Source organism: Sorex fumeus, unplaced genomic scaffold (assembly GCF_029834395.1).
Source record: "Sorex fumeus unplaced genomic scaffold, SorFum_2.1 ptg000072l, whole genome shotgun sequence".
Lineage (NCBI taxonomy): Eukaryota > Metazoa > Chordata > Mammalia > Eulipotyphla > Soricidae > Sorex > Sorex fumeus.
In genome coordinates, this window is record NW_026606129.1 from 3658013 (window position 1) to 3678053 (window position 20041).

The 20041-nt window shown below is 63.2% G+C and overlaps 2 protein-coding genes across 3 annotated transcripts in view; one reads left to right on the plus strand and one right to left on the minus strand.

Moving 5' to 3' along the window:
* Positions 1-8978, plus strand: part of LOC130037372 (contactin-4) — a 255110-nt gene extending 246132 nt beyond the window's left edge. For both annotated transcript variants that reach the window (XM_056129211.1, XM_056129213.1), the window contains exons 15-22: positions 10-159; positions 1127-1197; positions 2062-2296; positions 4190-4302; positions 4708-4894; positions 5474-5586; positions 7407-7575; positions 8741-8978. In XM_056129211.1, the coding sequence (XP_055985186.1) occupies positions 10-159; positions 1127-1197; positions 2062-2296; positions 4190-4302; positions 4708-4894; positions 5474-5586; positions 7407-7575; positions 8741-8841 (1139 nt within the window). In that variant the 3' untranslated portion in view covers positions 8842-8978. The remainder of the gene's footprint in view (positions 1-9; positions 160-1126; positions 1198-2061; positions 2297-4189; positions 4303-4707; positions 4895-5473; positions 5587-7406; positions 7576-8740) is intronic.
* A 4160-nt stretch (positions 8979-13138) lies between these two features.
* IL5RA (interleukin 5 receptor subunit alpha) lies at positions 13139-19506 on the minus strand. Its single transcript, XM_056129270.1, has 10 exons — positions 19371-19506; positions 18310-18461; positions 16916-17057; positions 16065-16224; positions 15803-15990; positions 15292-15437; positions 14577-14712; positions 14174-14267; positions 13921-14026; positions 13139-13222 (listed from the first exon to the last, which is right to left on the minus strand). Exons 1-10 carry the CDS (start codon positions 19504-19506, stop codon positions 13139-13141), a joined length of 1344 nt encoding a protein of 447 aa, XP_055985245.1.
* Between the last annotated feature and the right edge of the window lie 535 nt (positions 19507-20041).

A 20041-nucleotide genomic window follows, 5' to 3' on the forward strand; every position in this document is an offset into this window, starting at 1 on the left:
GCATTCCAGTCCCGGAGCTTATCGACGGCAAGACCTTCACGGCGACCGTGGTGGGCCTGAACCCCTGGGTGGAGTACGAGTTCCGCGCGGTGGCCGCCAACGCCATCGGCATTGGGGAGCCCAGCCAGCCCTCGGAGAGGCGCAGGACAGAGGAGGCCCGTGAGTGATGCCCGGGGCTCAGACTGCTCCTCAGGGAGCTCCCCCCCAGATCTTGTACCCGATTGCACACACAGCTCACACGCACACACAGTTCACACACAGCTCATACGCACACGCACACAGTTCACACACAGCTCACACGCACGCACGCACACAGTTCACACACAGCTCACACGCACACACACACAGCTCACATGCACACACAGTTCACACTTAGCTCACACAGAGCTCACATGTACGCACACTGCTCACACGCACGCAGTTCACACACAGCTCACATGCACACACACAGTTCACAGACAGCTCAATGCAGGCAGATCACACGTGTGCAACAAGCATGCACACATGCCTAAACACATGCACAAATGTTGTGTACACCTGGACACATCATCCATGTGTGCGTGCATATACATACATGCACACACATGCAGACACATGCAATCACATGTGCACACATGCACAAGCATGCACACAGTCACACACAGGCATATGCGCACACGGACACACACACTCAGTCAGACTCTCACAGTGGGCCCAGGATGTGCTCCGAGCATTCAGGCTGCCTACACTCCCGAGAGAGGCACCGGCTGCTCCCACCCCTCGGTCCCGAGCGGGAAGACACTGCAGGGAACCAGCCAGGATTCTCAGGGGTGCCCAGCCTGGCCTCTGCCGGCCCTGGGAGTCCCGTGACCCTGTGCGGCCTGGCGGGGAGTGGCAGGGCCTGGGGTCCTTCTGCCCTGGGAACAAGCCTCTCTTGAGCGGGGACCATCGGCCATGGAGTGTGGGAGGCGCAGGGACTGCCCAGCGGGCTGTGAATCAAGGTGAGCGCCGGGCCCAGAGCCGGGCCCCTTTTCCCCTGCCCTGCCCTCCCCCTGGGCTGGGGCTCTGGGCCCCTGCGGGTGCTGGGTGCCCGCTGGGGAGCCAGGCCCAGGCCCGGACCCTGCCGACACACTGCCTGTCCCTGCAGTCCCTGAAGTCACCCCCGCCAACGTCAGCGGAGGCGGAGGCAGCAAGTCGGAACTGGTCATCACGTGGGAGGTGAGTGACCCGTGTCCTCCCCGACGCTGCCAACGCTGGCCCACAGCCTCAGCTGTGGGTGCTGGTTCCCCACACGCCAGAAGCCACCACGAAAGGTGTGTGTGTGCAAAGGGCTGGTTTGAGAGCCGGCTGCTGCGGCCAGAGCCCGGGGCCCGAGCGACTTCCTGGTGGTGCTTCTCTGCAGGGGGGAGTTGGGGGGGCTCTTCCTGACACGATCTGAATCCCCCCAGGGCTGCCTGCACCCAGTGCATCTGATCCCGACCATGCTGGGGAGGGCGGGCAGGCCTGGGGCCTCTCGGCACTGATGGTAGCCAGGAGGGCGGGAGCATGGGGAGGCCTGCGGACCGGCCCTGGGGGTCGGCAGGGGATTGGTGGTGGGCAGGAAAGACCGGGAGGATGGGGAGAGCAGGGAGGACAAGGAGCACGGGGAGGATGGGAAGACAGGATGAGGAGGAGGAGGAGGATGTCAGGAGCATAGACAGAGAGCATGGGGAGGGCAGCAGGGGGGACGGGGAGCACGACTGGGGGTGCAGGGAGCACGGGGAGGGCGGGGAGGACAGCGGGGGGGACCCGGGAGCAGGGGCGGGGTGCAGGGAGCAGGAGAGGGGGTGCAAGGAGCACGGGGAGGCCCGGGAGCAGGGGCAGGGTGCAGGGAGGACGGGGGCGGGGGGGGCGGGAGCACGGGCGGGGTTGCAGGGAGCACGGGGAGGGCAGGGAGGACAGTGGGGAGACCCGGGAGCAGGGGCGGGGTGCAGGGAGCAGGGGAGGGGTGCAGGGAGCACGGGGAGGCCCGGGAGCAGGGGAAGGGTGCAGGGAGGGCAGGGAGGCCAGCAGGACCCGCAGCCTGAGCGCCCCGCCCCGCAGACGGTGCCCGAGGAGCTGCAGAACGGCCGCGGCTTCGGCTACGTGGTGGCCTTCCGGCCGTCCGGCAAGGCCGTGTGGATGCTGACCGTGCTGGCCTCGGCCGACGCCTCCAGATACGTGTTCCGGAACGAGAGCGTGCGGCCCTTCTCCCCGTTCGAGGTCAAGGTGGGCGTCTTCAACAACAAGGGCGAAGGCCCCTTCAGCCCCGCCACGGTGGTCTACTCTGCAGAGGAAGGTAGGACCCGGGCTCCGGGCGTGGCTGCGGTAGGCCCCGCCCACACCGCGGCCTGTGATTGGCGCCCTTGGTAGGCCCCGCCCACACCGCGGCCTGTGATTGGCGCCCTTGGTAGGCCCCGCCCACACTGCGGCTGGTGATTGGCGCCCGTGGTAGGCCCCTCCCACACTGCGCTCAGTGATGAGTGCCTGTTGTAGACCCACCCACACTGCTCTGGGTGATTGGTGCCGCGGTAGGCCCTGCCTACACTGTGCTTGGCGATTGGTGCCCGTGGTAGACCCCAGCCACACTGCTCTCGCTGATTGGTACCCACGGTAGGTCCCGCCCACACCACGCTTGGTGATTGGTGCCCGTTCTAGACCTTGCCCAAACTGCTCAGTCTCACCGTCTGCCACTGCGCCGTGTTCTCCTCCCGGTTCCTCTTAGCACGGACAGAGCAGGTCGAGAAGCACGTGGTCACCACATGTCACCCGCATGGTCACGCATTCAAGGTCATGCCCTGTGGCTGCTCACTGCTTGTCCCGTCCATCCATGGTCATTGTGCCCTCAATGTGCTGCTGATCACGCCCAGCACAAAGTAGGGCCCTGTGGGAAGGTCTGGAAACATCTGGAAATGGTTTGGAATCAGGACAGGCAGGAACGCCACCCCGGACAGTGGCCAGGGCCGTGCCTTGCCATGTCCATGCTACCGGCCAGAGGGCCTTCAGGACTCCCTGGGGCTGAGCCCCAAGCAGGCAGCCGAGTCTGAACACTCCTGCCACCCACCTGTGGTCTGACCCGCACCCACAGCCTCCCTCCTCCCCTTCCCGGGCCTGGCCACTCCTCACTGCTTGTCCACCCAAGTTTCCCTTCCCAGCCTGGCTCCAGTCACATACGCAATCACCGTGTCACCCTCGTGTCAGGCTGGACGTGATGGACATGTGCCCTCCTAGCTAATCACTCAGGGTCGGACTTGGATAGGGACAGGCAGACACGCGGGCGCTCAGCAGGGACCTCCGAGAGCGAGTGTGTGTGGAGGGCGGCCCCCGGCTGACTGTGATGCCACAGCAGACAGGGGACAGTGTTGTCCTGAGTGTGACTCTCACACCCGGAAAAAGGCGGCCTCCTGTCGCCTCTTCCTGCAGAAGGGAACTTCTGGCCAGGGTGGAGGGCACTGGCCACATCCAGCCTTTTAAACCCCGGAAGTTCTGGACAGGTTTCTTGCGCGGGGGACATAGGCTGGACCCAGCCCCCTGCCCTTGCCACTGGGGACACAGGCCTATGGAGAATCCAGGATTGTCAAGGTCACAGGGAGGGCACATGGCTGGTCAAGGTCACGGGGAGAGTGGGGTCTGGTCAAGGTCACAGGCAGGTGCAGGACTCATCAAGCCCCTAGCACGGGGAGTCAGGACTAGTCAAGGTGACAAGAAGCAGCCACAGTCACAGGGAATTAAAGGACTTGGCAAGGGCACAGGCACATGTGGTGAACTGTCCCGGCCGAGGGGACTCTGGAACCCGTCTGGGTCACGGGGAGAGGGTGGATGAGTCGGGGTCTCAGGGAGAGCGTGGGATGGTCGGGGTCTCGGGAAGAGTGCACGGGCAGGGTCAGGGTATTGAGGGCATGCAGCTGACCTCTGGCCAGCATCCCACCTCCCTGCCCTCCCTGCCTGCCAAGGGCACGTCCCCACCTCAGACAGTGCCAGGTGCACCTTAAGGATCCTGAGCTCCTTCCCACCCCTCACCCCCCACACACACACTTAACCCCAGAATTCTGGCCAGTGTCTTTACCCATCTGTCTCTGCCACTCCCAGCCTGCGCCAGGCCCTCTGTAGCTCTCGAACCCCCGCCCTGTGAAGCCTGTCCCCCTCAGACACCGGGGCCTGGGGAGCCACAGCTTCCTCTGCTCCCCCGTAGAGCCCACCAGACCACCGGCCAGCATCTTCGCCAGGAGCCTGTCGGCCACAGACATCGAGGTTTTCTGGGCTTCCCCTCTGGAGAAGAACCGGGGCCGGATCCAAGGCTACGAGGTGAGCAGGAGGCAGGGCTGCCCTGGCAAGGGCCTGGCCGGATGCTCCGTCCAGGCTGGGCGATGGCAGGCGGCTGCCGAGCCACCCTCGGGAGACCTGTCCCGTCTCTGCTCAAGGTCCGCAGGGCCGAACCCCCGCACTGTGGTTGGCAAACGGGCTTGAGCTTGGATCTGTCCTGGATCTGCCAGGCACGGACGCGGGCAGTTATGGGCAGGCGGCCAGCACGTTCCCCATCTCCCTTCTTCCCACCCGCCATGTCCCAGGTCACGCCAAGCGCCTGGTCCTGAAACCCCGCCAGTGGATTGTTTGAGCAAATACACGCAGCCCCGAGAAGGTGTGTGGCTCGTGGTGTCCCACGCGTGTAGCTGGAACTCATCTCCAAACTCTCTCCTTGCCTTTTCTCAGGTTAAATACTGGAGACATGATGACAAGGAAGAAAATGCTAGAAAAATACGAACCGTTGGCAACCAAACTTCGACAAAGATCAGCAACTTGAAAGGCAGTGCTCTCTACCACCTGGCCGTCAAAGCGTACAACTCCGCGGGGACGGGCCCGTCCAGTGCCACCGTCAATGTGACCACCAGAAAGCCACGTAAGGGCAGTGCTTCCCAGAGCCGACACCACCAGCCCTGTCCAGAACCGACCCATCAGCTGTGCCCAGAACCAGCCCATCAGCCCCGTCCAGAACCATCCATCAACCCTACCCAGAACCATCCCATCAGCCCCACCCAGAACCGGCCCATCAGCCCTGCCCAGAGCCGGCCCATCAGCCCTGCCCAGAACCGGCCCATCAGCCCTGCCCAGAGCCGCCCCAGCCCTTCCAGTGCCCCCCGGAACTCCGGAGCGTGCAGTGTGGCATCACTCCCTGGACCCCCATTTTCCATAGCATCAGGATGACCTCTTCAGGGTTCCCAGTTCCATGACCTCTCCAGGATACTGGTGACTCGGTCACTGGCCAGGCAGAGCTGAGCGCCTCGCCTTCCCCAAAGGCCGCCCTCGCATGAGAGCAGCTGCTAAATCCTTTCCCGCTGGTACCCGTCTATCCCGCCAGCCAGCGGGAGTGACCAGAGGGGTGTTCGTGTGACCAGCACAGGCCACAGACCCTCAAGACCGTCAACTAGGTTCAAATTCCTTTCTAAACCGTCTTCGTTCCTCTGAATTCCTCTCACAGCCCCCAGCCAGCCCCCTGGGAACATCATATGGAACTCGTCAGACTCCAAAATCATCCTCAACTGGGACCAAGTCAAGGCCCAGGACAATGAGTCCGAGGTGAAAGGGTACAAGGTGGGCGGCTCCTTGCGCGCAGACCCCCCCGCCCTGCTCCCCGTGGGGACCCTGAGGGTTCTGTGTTCATCCTGTCTCAGCTCCATGAACAGTCCCGTCACCTTGATTCTGCAGGAAGGCCGGGGCACGAGCCTGAACTTCTGGAATGTTCTGGGAGGGAGAGACGAGAAGGTCCCGGGAAAGGCTCTTCCCCCTGACACCTTTGTCTCTCGCTGAGGACCAGGCCGGTCCTGGGGTCACACACTGATGCTGGGGTAGTCCCGAGCCACTTTCTGCCTCCAGGCCTGGCGCTTGCAGACACACAAAGCACCTTCACTGGGTTTTCACAGTCAGTTTGTGGGTATGGATGGCACACGTGTGGCAGGGTGAGGCCCTGCCGCTGGTTCTGGGCTACTCCTGCCTTGCTCGAGGTGGGGGACCTCGATGGGCCCCTGGCACCAGCCTGCCCTCAGCCCCTGAGCTCGGCAGCCGCGTCCCGTGCTGTTGGAGGGACCGCTGCAGACGGAGGGGAGCTGGTGCCGGGCGCATGAGGCCAGGCTGGAGCGGGAGGGGCGGCCCCCAGCCTGCCAGCGTGGACCCGCCCTTCACCCCCAGGTGTTAAGCAAAAGCAGAAGTCTTATTTCAGTGTACTGGGGTCAACTGTCTCACCCCCAGAGTGGTCTCTTGATAGCGAGCAAGCAGTTTATACAGGGTTTGATAACATAAGCGTACATGCCGTATTGTTTCAGGAAAAACCTTGCCTGGGTACCAAACGAAGGTATCTTGGCAAGTGTCTAGGGTAACAGTGGTCAGGCAACAGTTAAACAATAATTTCCAATAACAGTTTATGGTGACATAAGCTGCTCATTCCTTACAGGTAACAAAAGATCATTTCTGGGGCATTTTAACTGAGGCACAGTGATTGATTGAGCATTTATTGGGCCCGGGAACTTCTCAGGTGGGTTCAGGTTGGCCAGTGACACATTGTTTCACTGCTGAGAAACCGAGACTGTTTCAGTTCCAGGAACTGAACCTGAGGCCCAGCTGGTTTTTCTCATTTCTGCCACCTCTCATGGCAACAGTTTCCTGTCATAGCGTCAGTTGCGCCCTTACACAGGGAAGGTCCTTCCCGAGCCCAGGTAAAAGCCGACTCATCCGGCTGAGCGTGGGTCTCTCGCCTTCCTCTGTTCTCATCTCTGCGCCTCCTCCCTGGCCGGCCAGCCCATCTCTCCGTGTCGATGGTCAATGCTCAGAGCTCAGTCGGGCCCAGCCAGAGCCTGCTGGACTCTCCTTGCCACCCCAGAGGCTCGGGACAGCTCCTGTCCCCAGACCAGACCCCCACGCCCCAGCAGTGCCCTTCCCCCGCTAGCGTGAAGGCACCAGGCTGCTCTTGTCCCTGAGCTGGGGAGGGAGAGCTTGTCTGACTGGCCCAGGACGAGGAATTGCAGGAAGATGGAGGGAAAGTACACGGCCGGGCTCTTTTCCCCCGACAGAAGGAAGGCGAGGGGACCACGCATTGGGGGGACCCTCTGGAAGCCCCGAGCTTTGCCCCGCGAGCAGAGCAGGAGAATAGCGCCCAGTGCAGCCCCACTGTGCCTTGTCACCCCCCGGCAGGGCAGCTTGTCAGGGAACCCAGGGCTTCCCGGGTAGGTGCCACCAGGCAGGGGCAGGCAGGGACCCAACTCCCCGGTGCCAGCCCGGCTCCAGACTGCCAGGAAAGGCCCACGGGCATCTCTAGAAGCGGGGCCGGACACAGGCTTGGTTCCGGCGAGCGGCTCCTTGTCTGAGACCCCCCGCCCCCCGCGGGTCCCTGAGTCTGTCTCGGCGGCTGTGTCGGGCAGGTCCTGTACCGGTGGAACAGGCAGAGCAGCACGTCGGTCATCGAGACCAACCAGACGTCAGTGGAGCTGTCGCTGCCGCTGGAGGAGGACTACATCGTGGAGATCCGGCCACTGAGCGACGGCGGCGAGGGCAGCAGCAGCGAGCAGATCCGCATTCCCAAGATCTCCAGTAAGCCCCTGGCACCCCCCACGCAGTCACGGGCGTCTCTGCCAGGCATGCTTCCCGAGGCCGTGGGCGTCCCCGGACGCGCAGCCCTTCCCTCTCTGGGTCTGGACCGCAGCCGGCTGTGCTGGGACCAGGATGGAGCGGGTGTCCCACGGACATGGCTGCACATCTCTCAGACCCTGGGACCATCGCCTGGGCATGGGACGGCTGAGGGGTATGTGGTTTCCCCAGAATTTCCCAGTCCCGTTGCCCACACGCTACGTCTGCGGAAGGCTCGTGGGATTTTGTGTCACCGGGCACGCACGGGAGTCTGGAAGGCAGTTCACAGCCGAGGCCAGTGAGTGGTGGGGCCGCAGTGGCCCTGGCCATGCCGGGGACAGTGACGCTCTGGGCTGGACTGTCACGGCATGCAGCCAGTGGTGACATAGCTGAGACAGCACAGAGGCCCCTGCCCTGGGATGGACCGCGGAAGTGGGAGGACGGTGCCGCAGCCTGGTAGACACGCCATCCCCAGATGTCGGGGACAAGCAGGGACCGCCCGAGAGCTAGAGTGAGACAGGCACGCTGGCACCTGTGTGGTCTGCCCAGCCGAGCATGACGCAGCAAGACTTGGGCTCAGGGGGGTGGGGCCAGCCCTCCCCCCTCCCTCCTGCCATCAGCAGAGCACACATCGGTCAGGACAGCCGAGCGGGGTGATGTGGGACCTGGCGCATCCCCCCAGCTGCAGGGGCACTGGGCCTTGGGTGCCCGGGCAGGGCGAGGGTTTGACCCCCAATCAGCAGGACACAGGTGGGCCCGGGGTCTCTCGCGCCCCCCGCACTGCAGAAGTCAGAAGGGGGCGGGGACAGCCCCTCAGCCTCCGTCACCAAGACACGTCCCTGAGACAATCAGGAAGGACTGCTCAGGGCCAGCTCCTGTCCGAGTCTGCCCTGAGAGGTCCCGGTGGCCCCATTTCTCCCTCTGTTCAGTGTCCCGGCCAGGGTGGGGTCAGTGGGGCTACTGGTGTCCAGCTTCCAGCAGGGGGGACACACAGTATGGCTGCGGCTGGCCTGTGTCCTCTGAAGCTTCCCCTGTCTGAGGAGCCCGGGAGGCGGGTCTGAGGGGCCACGGAGTGTCCTGCGGTGTCCCCCACGGGGCAGCACGCCGAGTGACCGTGCTCTCGTTGCAGACGCCTACGCGCGGGGAGCTGGCCCGTCCACGTCCAGCGCCTGCACACTGTCGGCCATCAGCACCATCATGATCTCCCTCACGGCCAGGTCCAGCTTATGACGAAAGCCTCCCGCGGGACTCTCGGGCCCAAGCGACACTTAGCTAGTGGTTTTGAAGACTCCCAGTACTAAGTAATATTGTTGTCCGAGTACATCTTATTACTGGAAAAAAAAATATGTTGTTTGCTTCTTTAGGAATGGCGTGATCCAGTACTTCTCAGAGCAATCTAGCTTTGACTGGAGCTTCTTGGGAAGCTCTGCAATGCACTGAAGGCATCTGTAATACGATGTTACCAAAGCAGTTTACATATGTCCTTATATGCATATTTTTATTATAGATTTAGTGTTTTATAGAATTTTTTAAAGTTAACATAAAATGTAGATATTAATTTTTTCCTCTGCTGTACAAATGCTACTCCGGACGGCATAATCATACCGTTATTATTTGCAACTCTTCCCCTCAAAGGCAGAGACGGGGATTCACCTTTGGAAATATGTGCACGGTGGCACCGGGTGCTCAGGGTCGGGGCAGAAGGAAGGCAGGACGGGACCCTGCCAGCGGCAGGCACACGCCTCACGTGGCCACGCTGACCTCCAAGAGCTTCCTTGTGCAAAGCGCCCTAGTGACACGCCCTTGGCCGGTCCCCTGCCCTCCGAGACTAGCCAGCAGCCCACCGGGCTCAAGGACAGGCGCGACTCCTACTGCCTCGGGGTGTCTGTTCTGAATGTACATTTTACACAAAGAGTAATTCTCTGTTGACGGACTCACGATTTCTTTACAGAACTTGTTATATGTACAACATGACTAATAGAGCGACTAATAGAGCCCCCTTTTGAACTAAAACCGGGCGGGTTCCTCCTAGCCCCACAGATAGTTGCAGCTAAGGATTTTTTTCACGACTAGAAACGCCTGTTAGCGCTATTGTCTGGTGTCCTGGCCGCTGTGCCATTTTTGCAGTAGGTAATCTAGTTCCTTTATAAACCGAACCTTCTAAGTCTTAAAAACCACACATTGGAAAATGACAATATCAACAAGCCCGTGTTCTTAGGGACAGACTCTTTGTTACAAGGGGGACGTTTTGTAAGCCGACGCTCTGCGGATTGGTGCATATCAAAGCAATGACGTTTTCTATAAAAATTTTCACTTGTGAACATGCTGCCACCTTTTCTTCTTTCTCAGAGAGCTCAGATTTGCCTGTAATTTGTCATTTTTGCTTACAAATAATGTAAGTTCTATTTATCCAATAAAGTCATAACAAGGGTTCCACTTGTGTAAAGACTAGGGTGGTAACCGGGGGGGGATGTCAGTATTTCCAGCTGTGTTCCTTTCTTAGTTTGATATGGTTACTTCTATGTTGAAATAAAATTTAAAACCACACACACGTGAAAAAAATCAGAAAAATAATAAAATGAATAAAAAAAAATGACCCAGGCTAGCCCTCTCCCGTGTAAATGGTATTTGCCGGTGAACTAGCAAATGTAATCCTTTTTTAAAGGTATTGTTAATAAATACTCCATCATTTGTAAAGATCCTTGTCTTGGGGAGCATTTTTGCCCCTGCCCGCCAGGAGGAGGTGGTCCCCCAGACTCAGCATTGCGGCCCCTCCACGGGGGAGGAACAGGACCATCTCTTGGGTCAGAGCCTCTGGGTCCCTGGTCCCAGAACCAGGGGCAAAAGTTGCCTTCCCACCTCTAAAAGTATCAGCTCTGGCCTGAGCATTAAAAGTTCTTTGAACCACGGGTCTGGGCCGGCGGTCTGACAGGCATAAGCCACCCTGGCCACCCCTCAGTGTCCTCCCCATCTCTACCCTGTCCCCGAGGGCTGCACGGCTGAGTGCAGGGGTCCATCTATGGCCCTGGGGACACCCACGGGTACCTACTCCGGAGTGTCCCGCAGGTGGACAGGAATGCCCAGAGCCACACTGAGCTGTCTGCTGCAGAACAGCAGAGCTGGGACCCTCCAAAGGCCAGGCCAGGGCCACCATCCCTGGGGCGAGGGTCCTCCCAGTACCGAGGTCACCAGACGGCAGGAGGGGCTGCAGACGTACCCTGACAGTTGCGTGAATGGGCCCTGCCTGCCCTGAGTGGCCACACAAGGGCCGGGCCTCGGGCCGGCCACAGCTGAGCCTCGTCTGGACGCACCACGCAGCACGGCCCTCACTCGAATGCTGAACGCGCCTGCTGGGGTCCGCAGCTGGTCAGTGGCCCGGGCACCTGCTGCCCTCCTGCTCCATCCAGCTGAGCCCCCGGGAGCCTTGGGGGGCTGGAAGGTGAGTCCCAGATGCCATCAGCTTCATCCTCCATGGTCCCGGTCATCTGCGGCACTGTACATGGCTGACACAGGCTGGTGAGAAGCCCAGGCCTGCCATGGGCTCCATGGCCCGTGGGAGACCAGCTGCCGGCGGGGACACAGTCTGGCCTGGGTGGGGGGGTGTGGCAGCCCCAGGCAGGCTCTGGGCTGACACCAGGGCCCGAGGGGGCACCGGTAGGCAGATGTGGGCTGGGGCCCAGGGTTAGTCTGCACACAGGGACACTCCGGGCGTGGGAAAGCGGCAGCCAGCCCTGAGGGAGAGCCGGGCCAGGAGCAGGACAGCAGGGTGGCCCCGGCCACGGCATTCCTCACAGCTGGCCCTGCTGTCCTCTGGGAGTGCCAGGACACGCCGTCTGAACCTCGGACTCAGTCTGGACCAGGAGCATATGGCACCGGCGGTGTCTGCGTGTGTGTCCGCAGGACACAGCAGCGGGACTGGGGTGGACGAGCTGCTGTCCCTGCGTGGGGTCCTGCCCACTGCCGAGTGCCCTGCCCTGTCCCTCCCTGTCCCAGATCGGCCCGCAGGCCAGCAGGGCCCAGCACAGCTGGCCTGGATGCACCCGTGGGAGGTCACTGGCCCTCACAACCACCCCCTTGGGCCTGGGAAATGGGTCCTGCTGGGCGCTGGCACAGGCGGCCTCTGACCTCAGCTGCCCACCCAGTGCACGTCCACGCCTGGTCTTCTGGCTACAGAGCAGCCCAGAGTCCCTCACCAGCAGCCACTCTGATCCTGCTTGTCCTCAGCTTCCTCCCCTTGTGCCCGAATGATGTGGGAGAGGCCGGCTGGAACCTGGGGTCAGGTTGGGGCACAGGGCAGGGGTCAGCGGTCCCCACTGTGGCCTCTCGGCCTGGCCCCGACACCTGCAGTAGCAGCCCTGCTGGGTCTTGTGCCCTGCGACCTCTGAGCCTCATGTTGTGCCCGTGGGAAGGTGCTGGCTGCAGAAGCCCAGGCTGTCGGGGTGGACACGCTGTTGGGGTGGACATGCTGTGGGGATGGAGGCGCTGTAGGGATGGACATGCCAGGGGAGTGGGCATGCTGTTGGGGTCCTCTGGGAGTGCCAGGACACACTGTAGAGATCCACGCTTAGGGATGGACACTGTCGGGGCGGCCATGCTGCGGGACTCTCAGGTGTGCGAGGACAGACTCTTCACTGCTGCCCGTGCATGCATCCAGGACAGTGAGCACTGTCGCGGCTGCCTCCGCTGGGCCCCATCTCTTCCTGCGGGGCCGGGCTCCTCGACATTCTCTCCAGGGCTGCTCCAGCAGCAGCATGGCCGTGGCCACGAGGACCCGCCCCAGCCGCTCTGGTGGGACCCCAGGAGGTGGCCCACGGGGAGGGCCAGGGGCCTTCCTGGGCCCACACTCAGGAAACAAGTCAGAGGGCACTGAGCTGGCCCAAGGGCCCAAGTGCTGGGCATGTCCCCTGGGCGCTCCGATGGGGCAGGGTCCCGGACCCCTGAGCACCCCTCTCCCCTGGCCAGCAGACACGCTGTCCTGGTTGTCACAACGACGGGGCCACTGAAGGAAGGCCCAGAGCCGGCACTTTGAGGCTTCACTGCCGAGGCCTCAGTCGATGTGCACAGAGATGCATCACGTGGGTGTGGGGACACGCGTCAGCCAGGAGGATTGAGCCTCGTGCCTCAGTTTCTCCCAGAGGATGCACTGGTCAGCCCATGGACCGTGAGACACTGTCTGCTCTCTCCCTGCCCCTTTGACTCTCTCTTCTGCTCCCTCTCTCTCTCCCTCTCTCTCTCCTCTCCTCTTATCTTTCTCTCTCTCTCTCTCTCTCTCTCTCTCTCTCTCTTCCCCACAGCCCAGATACTCTTTGTGAGTCTTGGGGGTGGCCGAGGGAGCTACACTGGCAAGGGTGAGTGGGAGTGGGTGGGAGTCTGGGGCCCAGCTGGTGGGGGAGGAGAGGTCAGATTGGGGTCACGGTGATGCCGAAGCCCTGTCTGAATGGGGTGGACGGCCGAGCCTGGGCCCCTGTCAGCCTCCAGCCCCGAGCATCTTCGGCCTGTCCCCATCTCGCATGGCGCCCTCAGCCCCTCACGGCCCGGAGTCATCCAGGGTCTCGATCACAGGCTCCAGCTCACCGCTGAGGGCCACTCCTGTGTCCTGGGCCCCAGCCCCCTGCGAACAAACGCCTCCTGAGCCAGGGCCGCCCCGGCACCCTCGGGGACAGCCGTGGGCACGTGTGACAGGACCAGCTCCTCAGGCGCCCTTGGGACGCTCAAGGCAGCTGTGTCCTTGTCCACCCCGCCAGGGCCCCGGGGGGCAGCTGTGAACATCTGGGGTGAATCAGCTCCGACACCCATGTGCTGTCCACCTCCTCCTCGCTGCCCGGGGCCCCAGCGGGGTGGACAAGGGACCACCCTGACGCCCTCCTGCGCCTCCCCTGGGCCTCACCCTCTCAGGCACCCCCACCCCCGCGGCTTCAGACCCACGTCTGGCCGCCTGGAGTCTGGCTGGGCCGAGCTTGGGGCCCCATGGTGCTGGCCTTGCGGTGACGCTGAGGCCCTGTCCGGCCCTCGGGGTCCCGGCCCACTCCCCAGGGGCTCGCTTTGCTCCCCTCCCCCGCACTCACGCCTCCGCCTTTCCGTCTGTCCCGCCGCCTCTGGTCGGGGTTCGAGGATGAAGTGGGGGTGAGAGCCACAGCTGTGGCCACTGTGTGGGAGACGCCCTCTACCCTCTGCCTGCTCCGTGTCCCACAGGCCCTGCTGCGTGGGGGCCAGGGTGGTTGGGGCTGACCGGAAGCCCAGGGGCAAGGCCAGGAAACCCGCTGGGGTGGGTGAGGGTCACCCCAGCCGGGAGAGCCGCGCCCCACGTACCGTCCCAGCTGGCGCCGTGGCCTCTCCGCCGATGGCCATCAGGAATTCCGCCACGTCGCCCTTGGGAGCCGGCACAGGGGGCAGCACCTTGGCCCAGAGCGGGCACCTGCGGGCACCACGGACGCGTCCTGTGACGAGGAGGAAGCAGGCCCTGGGCCCCTCCCCCAGCCCGCGGGGCGCCTCACTGCAGCCTCCCTGACTCCACCCGCCTGGACCGCAGAGGACACTGAGTCTCAGAGCCCCGGGCACCCACAGGCAGCAGGCGGAGAAGAGCAGCAGACAGACGCCGGCAGCAGCCGCAGCCCCAACACGGAGCCAATCCCCAGGGGCTGTGAGCTCGTCGTGCCCTGGGGAGGGAAAAGGGGGGATGGTGTCAGGCCGGGCAGGGACACGCACCCTGGGAGCCCCCAATGTGCCCCCCGGCCCAGGACTCACGGCTTGTACCTCAGACCCACCCCAGACCCTACTCCAGACCCCACCCCACACCCAGCCCAGCCCCACCCCGGACCCCACCCCAGCCCCTGTACCCCAGACCTGTTCCCCAGAGCACCCCTGACCCGGAGGCCCCCGCTGTCCCTAAACAGCGTGACTGTGACTCTGCAAGGCAGCGGAAGGCAGGGCCTGGGCCTTGTGGCCAGCTGGCCAGAGCCACTCACCGGCCAGGACCGGCTGGCTCCAGGCCCCCCAGGCCCACGTGGTCCTGCAGGAGCCTTTCACGGCGGCGCGCACAAAGACTGAGACCCGGGACGCGCCGATGGTCGAGGTGAAGTTGGTGGCGTGCAGCCGCTCTGTCTGGGGAGAGACGGCACCCGGGGACCTGCGTGTCACCAGCAGGCCCTGCTGGGAGGGTCACCGGCACCGACCCGGGGCTCCTGAGCACTGGATTCAGCATTACTGTCACCAGTGCTGGGGGGGGGGGGGTGGAATCTGGGCAAGTCACTGAGGCAGAGCAGGTGCTACCCTTCCTCAGCAGACCTGAGGGCAGGGGGAGGGCTGGGGGGTGGAGGGCGGGGAGGGTGGGGGGAGGGTGGGGGAGAGCAGAAAGGGGAGGGGGAGGGGGGATGCAAGAATGATGGGGAAGGCAGGGGGGGCACGGGAAGAGCAAGGGAGGGCAGGGGAGGGCAGGGGAGTGGCGGGGAGGGCTGGGGCCGGGCAGTCCTACCGAGTAGGAGCTGATAGCCCCGTGGGTGGGGGGCACATGTCCAGCCGTGCCCCCACACTGGGCACTTCTCGGGCATCCCCGGATGTCTGGTGGCATCAGGCTCCTTCCCTGAGGCACCTGCCCACACAGGTGACCCCTCCCCGCCTCCGAAGCTGTCGCCCAGTCTAGGTACAGGCCCCCAGGACAGGGCAGGGGCAGCTGGCGGTCACCTGCACGCGGCCAGTTCGCGGGCTGAACACCCGCACTTGGTACTGGAAGCAGTGGGGGGGCAGGGCCGACAGCGGCTTCTTCCAGCACACGGACAGGCGCTGGCCATCCACCGTGGCCGTCAGGTTCTCGGGCGGGTTCACGCGGTCTGGGGGACAGAGGCCAAGATCAGCGGCTGCCGGGCCCAGCTGCTCCAGGATGCCCAGCCGTGCTGGCCAGCCGGGCCGGACAGACGGTCAGTGTTGGGGCCCAGTGGGCCGGGGGCCACAGGGGCACAGCACAGTACTGGGCAGGTCACAGGGTGGCCGGGAGGGAGCCCGAAGTCTCTGGACGCGGGGTGGGGACAGCAGGTCCTGAGTCACCTACCGCAGCCTCCTGGGCTTCAGGGGCCGAGGAGCTGAGTGGACACACCCCATGTCAGCCCCCAGCCCAGGGGCTGCTTGCTGACCTCTGAGGACCCCCATCCCCGTGGTCTGAGGGACACCTTTCCCGATGGCCTGGGGACGCTCTTACCGATGGCCGGCAGGCTGAAGAGCTGCTCCCAGGGCCGGATGTCCACCTGCGGGCTGGAGCCGCTGACCCTAACGGCCAGCTTCCCACGTGCCTTGGGGCTGAGGTGCGTCCTGGGCACGCTGCAGCCCACGTTCCTCCCCAGCGCATCTTGTTCGTAGCTGTGGCACTCCCAGGTGGTGGCCCCGTACCTGCCGGGGGACACTCGTGTCTGTGGGGTGGGGCCATGGCCACCTGCCCGGGGCCCGCAGTGGACACTGCTGACCTGTACTGCAGGAGGTACTGCAGCCCCACGGGGCCGTCCCCGCCTGGCCGCCAGGAGCACTGCAGGGCGACGCACAGAGTCGGCGACCAGGGGCACGGGTCCCTGTCCACCCACACCGCGGTGCTGCAGGTAAGGTTCGTGGCCGAGGTCCCAGGCGCACCTGCGGGACAGGACAGGGAGAGCTCGGAGCCACCCGCTGCACGGGACAGGTGTGAGCACACATGCAAGCATGTGAGTGTGCGTGTGTGCATGTGGACACACGTGTGATGTGTTTGGGCACGTGTGCCCACATGAGTCTGTGCGTGCCTATGTGCCTGAGTGCATGTGTGTTCACACACACACACGTATGTGCAAACTGTCCCTCCTGCCACCTCCTGTCCATGGCACCAGGCCCTGGGACTCGGGCTGGCTCCTCTGTTTCTCCATCCCGAGCAGACGGGGGTGCCCGTGGCATCATCTCAGGGGCCCTGAGGCATCTTCGTTCTGAGTGTGAGCGTCCAGCTGGCACCGGGTCCCCGGCAGATCAGTGACGCCCAGGCTTTCCTCGTGGTTCTCCTGTCCCCTCGTGTGGCTCGGGGCAGAACCCAGAGTCCTGTCATGCAGGGCCGGGACCCCGCAGCCCACTGACCGCGAGGACAGGCACATGGCTGGGAAGGGCCGGACGGGGAGGGAGAGGGAGCGTCCGGGGCAGGCCAGGGTGGACGGGGGCCACCCCCTGAGGGCTGGGGAAGAGCAGAGGGACACGTGCGTGAGGCCGGGAGCGCAAGGGCCTCGGGGGCACGGGCAAGGGGCAGGGGAGTGTGTGCGGGGGGCTGAGGAGACGCAGGGGACCCCCGCCCCACACTGTTTACCTGGAGGGGCTGCCAGGTCGGCGACCACCCAGGGGCTGGCGGGCAGGGAGGTGTGGCTGGCCCAGGACACAGTGCGAACGCCGGCCGTCAGGCCCTGGTGCAGAGGGATGTCATGGCTGATCTCCGTGTCCTCGATCTGGAACTGGGGGCAGACGCCACCCATGAGCCCGTCCGCCCCAGAGCGAGTGCCCCACCCTGTGGCTCACGAGCTGCCCACACCTCGGGGGAGGGGAGACACGCGCGGCTGAGCGTCTCTTGGCTCGTGCTGTGAGCTCGCGGCCCCCAAAACCAACAGCACGGGAGTCAGGCCCAACTCCCCAAACCCCTCTCCAAGGGGCTTTGTGGGAGGTTCTGAGTTCAAAGCTGGGAAGGGACCACCTGAGGGCATCTTCCTGCTGGATAGTGCCCTGCTGGGACCCTGGGGTGCAGATGCTTCCTCCTGACCCCCACACCCTGTCTGACCCCCACTTCCTGTCTGACCCCCACACCCTGTCTGACCCCCACTTCCTGCCTGATCCCTACTTCCTGCCTGACCTCCACTTCCTCCCTGACCCCCACTTCCTGCCTGACCCCCCACACCATGCCTGACCCCCACTTCCTGCCTGATCCCTACTTCCTGCCTGACCTCCACTTCCTCCCTGACCCCCACTTCCTGCCTGACCCCCCACACCATGCCTGACCCCCACTTCCTGCCTGACCCCCGCTTCCTGCTCGACCCCCACTTCCTGCTGGACCCCCACTTCCTGCCCGACCCCCACTTCCTGCCTGACCCCCACTTCCTGCCTCACCCCCCACACCATGCCTGACCCCCACTTCCTGCCTCACCCCCACTTCCTGCCTGATCCCCACCCCCCAGAGCTCCCAGGGCCCAGGCGCTCGCTGCTCCCTCTGTCCCCCGGGATGCTTCAAGGGCATAAGGCCCTACGCCCACAGGCCCCCAAGTGTACCCCAAGTCCCAGCTGACCGTTCAGTGCCCACTGAGGGCAGCTGGTAGCTCCCAGGCTGGCGGGAGGCGTGCCCGTCAGCTGGGTGCAGGACAGATGGCCCCAGGGGCAAGGGGGCTGCGGGCTGGTTTCTCTTTTGAAAGGACAACTCTGGGGGCCAGAGAGATAGGACGGTGGGAAGAGCTCTTGGCTTGCACCTGGCCAAACTGGGTTTGATCCACAGCACCCAGTGTGCTCCCCACCCCACCCCCCGCCCACCACAAGTCCCACCAGGAATTATTCCTGAGTGCAAAGGCAGGAGTAAGCCCTGAGCACTGCCAGGTGTGAAACCCCTCCCCCTGCTAGGGAGGGGGAAAAAAGCACCCTTTCTCCTTAAATAGTAACCGAACGAGAGGCCCACTGGGCTGGGCTGCTGCGGCCCACGGGAAACGAGCGTCACTCAGCACTTACTTCCTCGTCGTCGTCCTGCAGGTGGGGGACGCGCAGCCTCACGTGGTACCTGAGCTCCGCTCCCTCCTGAGCAGGGTCGGGCGCCCAGCGCAGGAGAATCCGAGCAAGGCCGGTGACGTGGATGGTGAGGTTGGCGGGCGGGAGGAGCGAGACTGTGGGCCGGGAGAGACGGACAGGCTCAGCCGCGTGGACTTGGCAGCAACCTCGGGACAGGGCTCATGTGCCCTGCTAAAGTCAGCTTGCGGGGATTTTCTTTCTGAGGGCTTTTAGCTCTGACCTTGCCTACGTGTTTCCCCTCCGTATCTGCGTTTTATGGAAACGTGGGTTTCCGCCCCATTAGCGTCCATTAGCGCGCAGTCCTAGCACGGAGTCTCTCGCCAATACAGTACAGTCGCTTATTAGCTTGTTATTAGCAATATTTTTCAGGGAGGTGGATGAAAACAGAAGAGAGGAAATCCAGGGGCACTAAATATACAAATGAACGCATGGTTTCCTAGGTCCTTTGCCCCACAGTTTCAATGTATGCGTATACTGATACAGAGCTTTCTGGCATAGAATTGATTCGCTTCTCCTGGTTCATGATAAAAAAAAAAATTGGAGGCCAGAGCAATAATACAGTGGGGAAGGCGTTTGTCTTGCACGCGGCTGACCTGGGTTCAATCCCGGCATCCCACATGGTCCCCCAAGCACTGCCAGGAGTGATTCCTAAGTGCAGAGCCAGGAGTGACCCCTGAGCATCGCTGGGTGTGACCCCCCCCAAAAAAAACTCTGCACTCAAGACCACTTCGGGACTAAGCTTAATCATTCAGAACCACCGCCTACCTTGGTTCAAAATACATGTTTAAATGTTTAAATTCCAAGATCCACACTTGTTCACTGCAGACAGTTTGGAGAGACTCAGTGAGCAAAAACCACATAGAATCAATCCTACCAGCCCCAGTTGCTTCTGGGCGCAAGGCCACAGCCTGTCCTGTGGGAATGGACGGACATCAGGGTGGCACTGGCTTTTGGACAAGACCTCCTTCCGCTCCCTGCACAGTGCTCCGGGTGCACCCAGGCACCTTTAATGCTCAGTGCCTCCCAGTCTCCACACAGGGACACCAGGACCTTCTTCCCGACCTCCTGGTGGTGGATGTCCCCACGGCAAGTCCAGGGGGTGCCTGCGACTCGCTCCCCCATTCCCGTGCTCTGGGCCATGGTCAGGGCCCTCGGGACAGCCTGTGACTCGTGGGGTTCCCAGGGGTGGGAGGTGGGGCAGGGGTGTGTGCTCGGCTGGGAGGGGGTCCAGCACCTCACCCTGCTGCCCGGCACTGGCGGGCCAATGGACGGGGACACATCATACAGACACCAGCCTCACTTCCTAAGCAGCAGCCTTCAGGAGGCAAGGTGCTCGCCTCGTCTCTCACAAAGTGCTCCCCGTCCTTGTGCGTGTGTGCTACAGGAGCTGACCCGGGCCCTGGAGCGCCCCTGAGCCCCCGGCCCAGTCCCCGTACTCACAGTTAGCATCCGGGAGGGAATGTGTCGACAGGGTCCCCAGAGCCCCCAAAAGAGCCAGGAGAGTGGAGGCCATCGTGGTCACCTTCTAGAGGACAGAGAGGGGCCGGGCGTCAGCTCCTCACCGTCTCAGGGCCACCGCCAGCCTGGCTCCGCAGGAAGGACGAGGCTCATGGGAACAGCACCATCACCTCTCCCAGACTTGGTGAGGGGCAGGGAGAAGCGGAGGCCCCAGGGT

Excerpts from the sequence above, each read along its gene's own strand:
- IL5RA (XM_056129270.1), bottom strand. The coding sequence starts at position 19,506 with ATGGCCCAGAGCACGGGAATGGGGGAGCGAGTCGCAGGCACCCCCTGG. Across the intron at positions 17,058-18,309 it reads TGCAGGACGACGACGAGGAA|TTCCAGATCGAGGACACGGA; the intron begins GTAAGTGCTGAG and ends GTCTGCCCCCAG. Across the intron at positions 14,268-14,576 it reads GAGCCAGCCGGTCCTGGCCG|GGCACGACGAGCTCACAGCC; the intron begins GTGAGTGGCTCT and ends TTCCCTCCCCAG.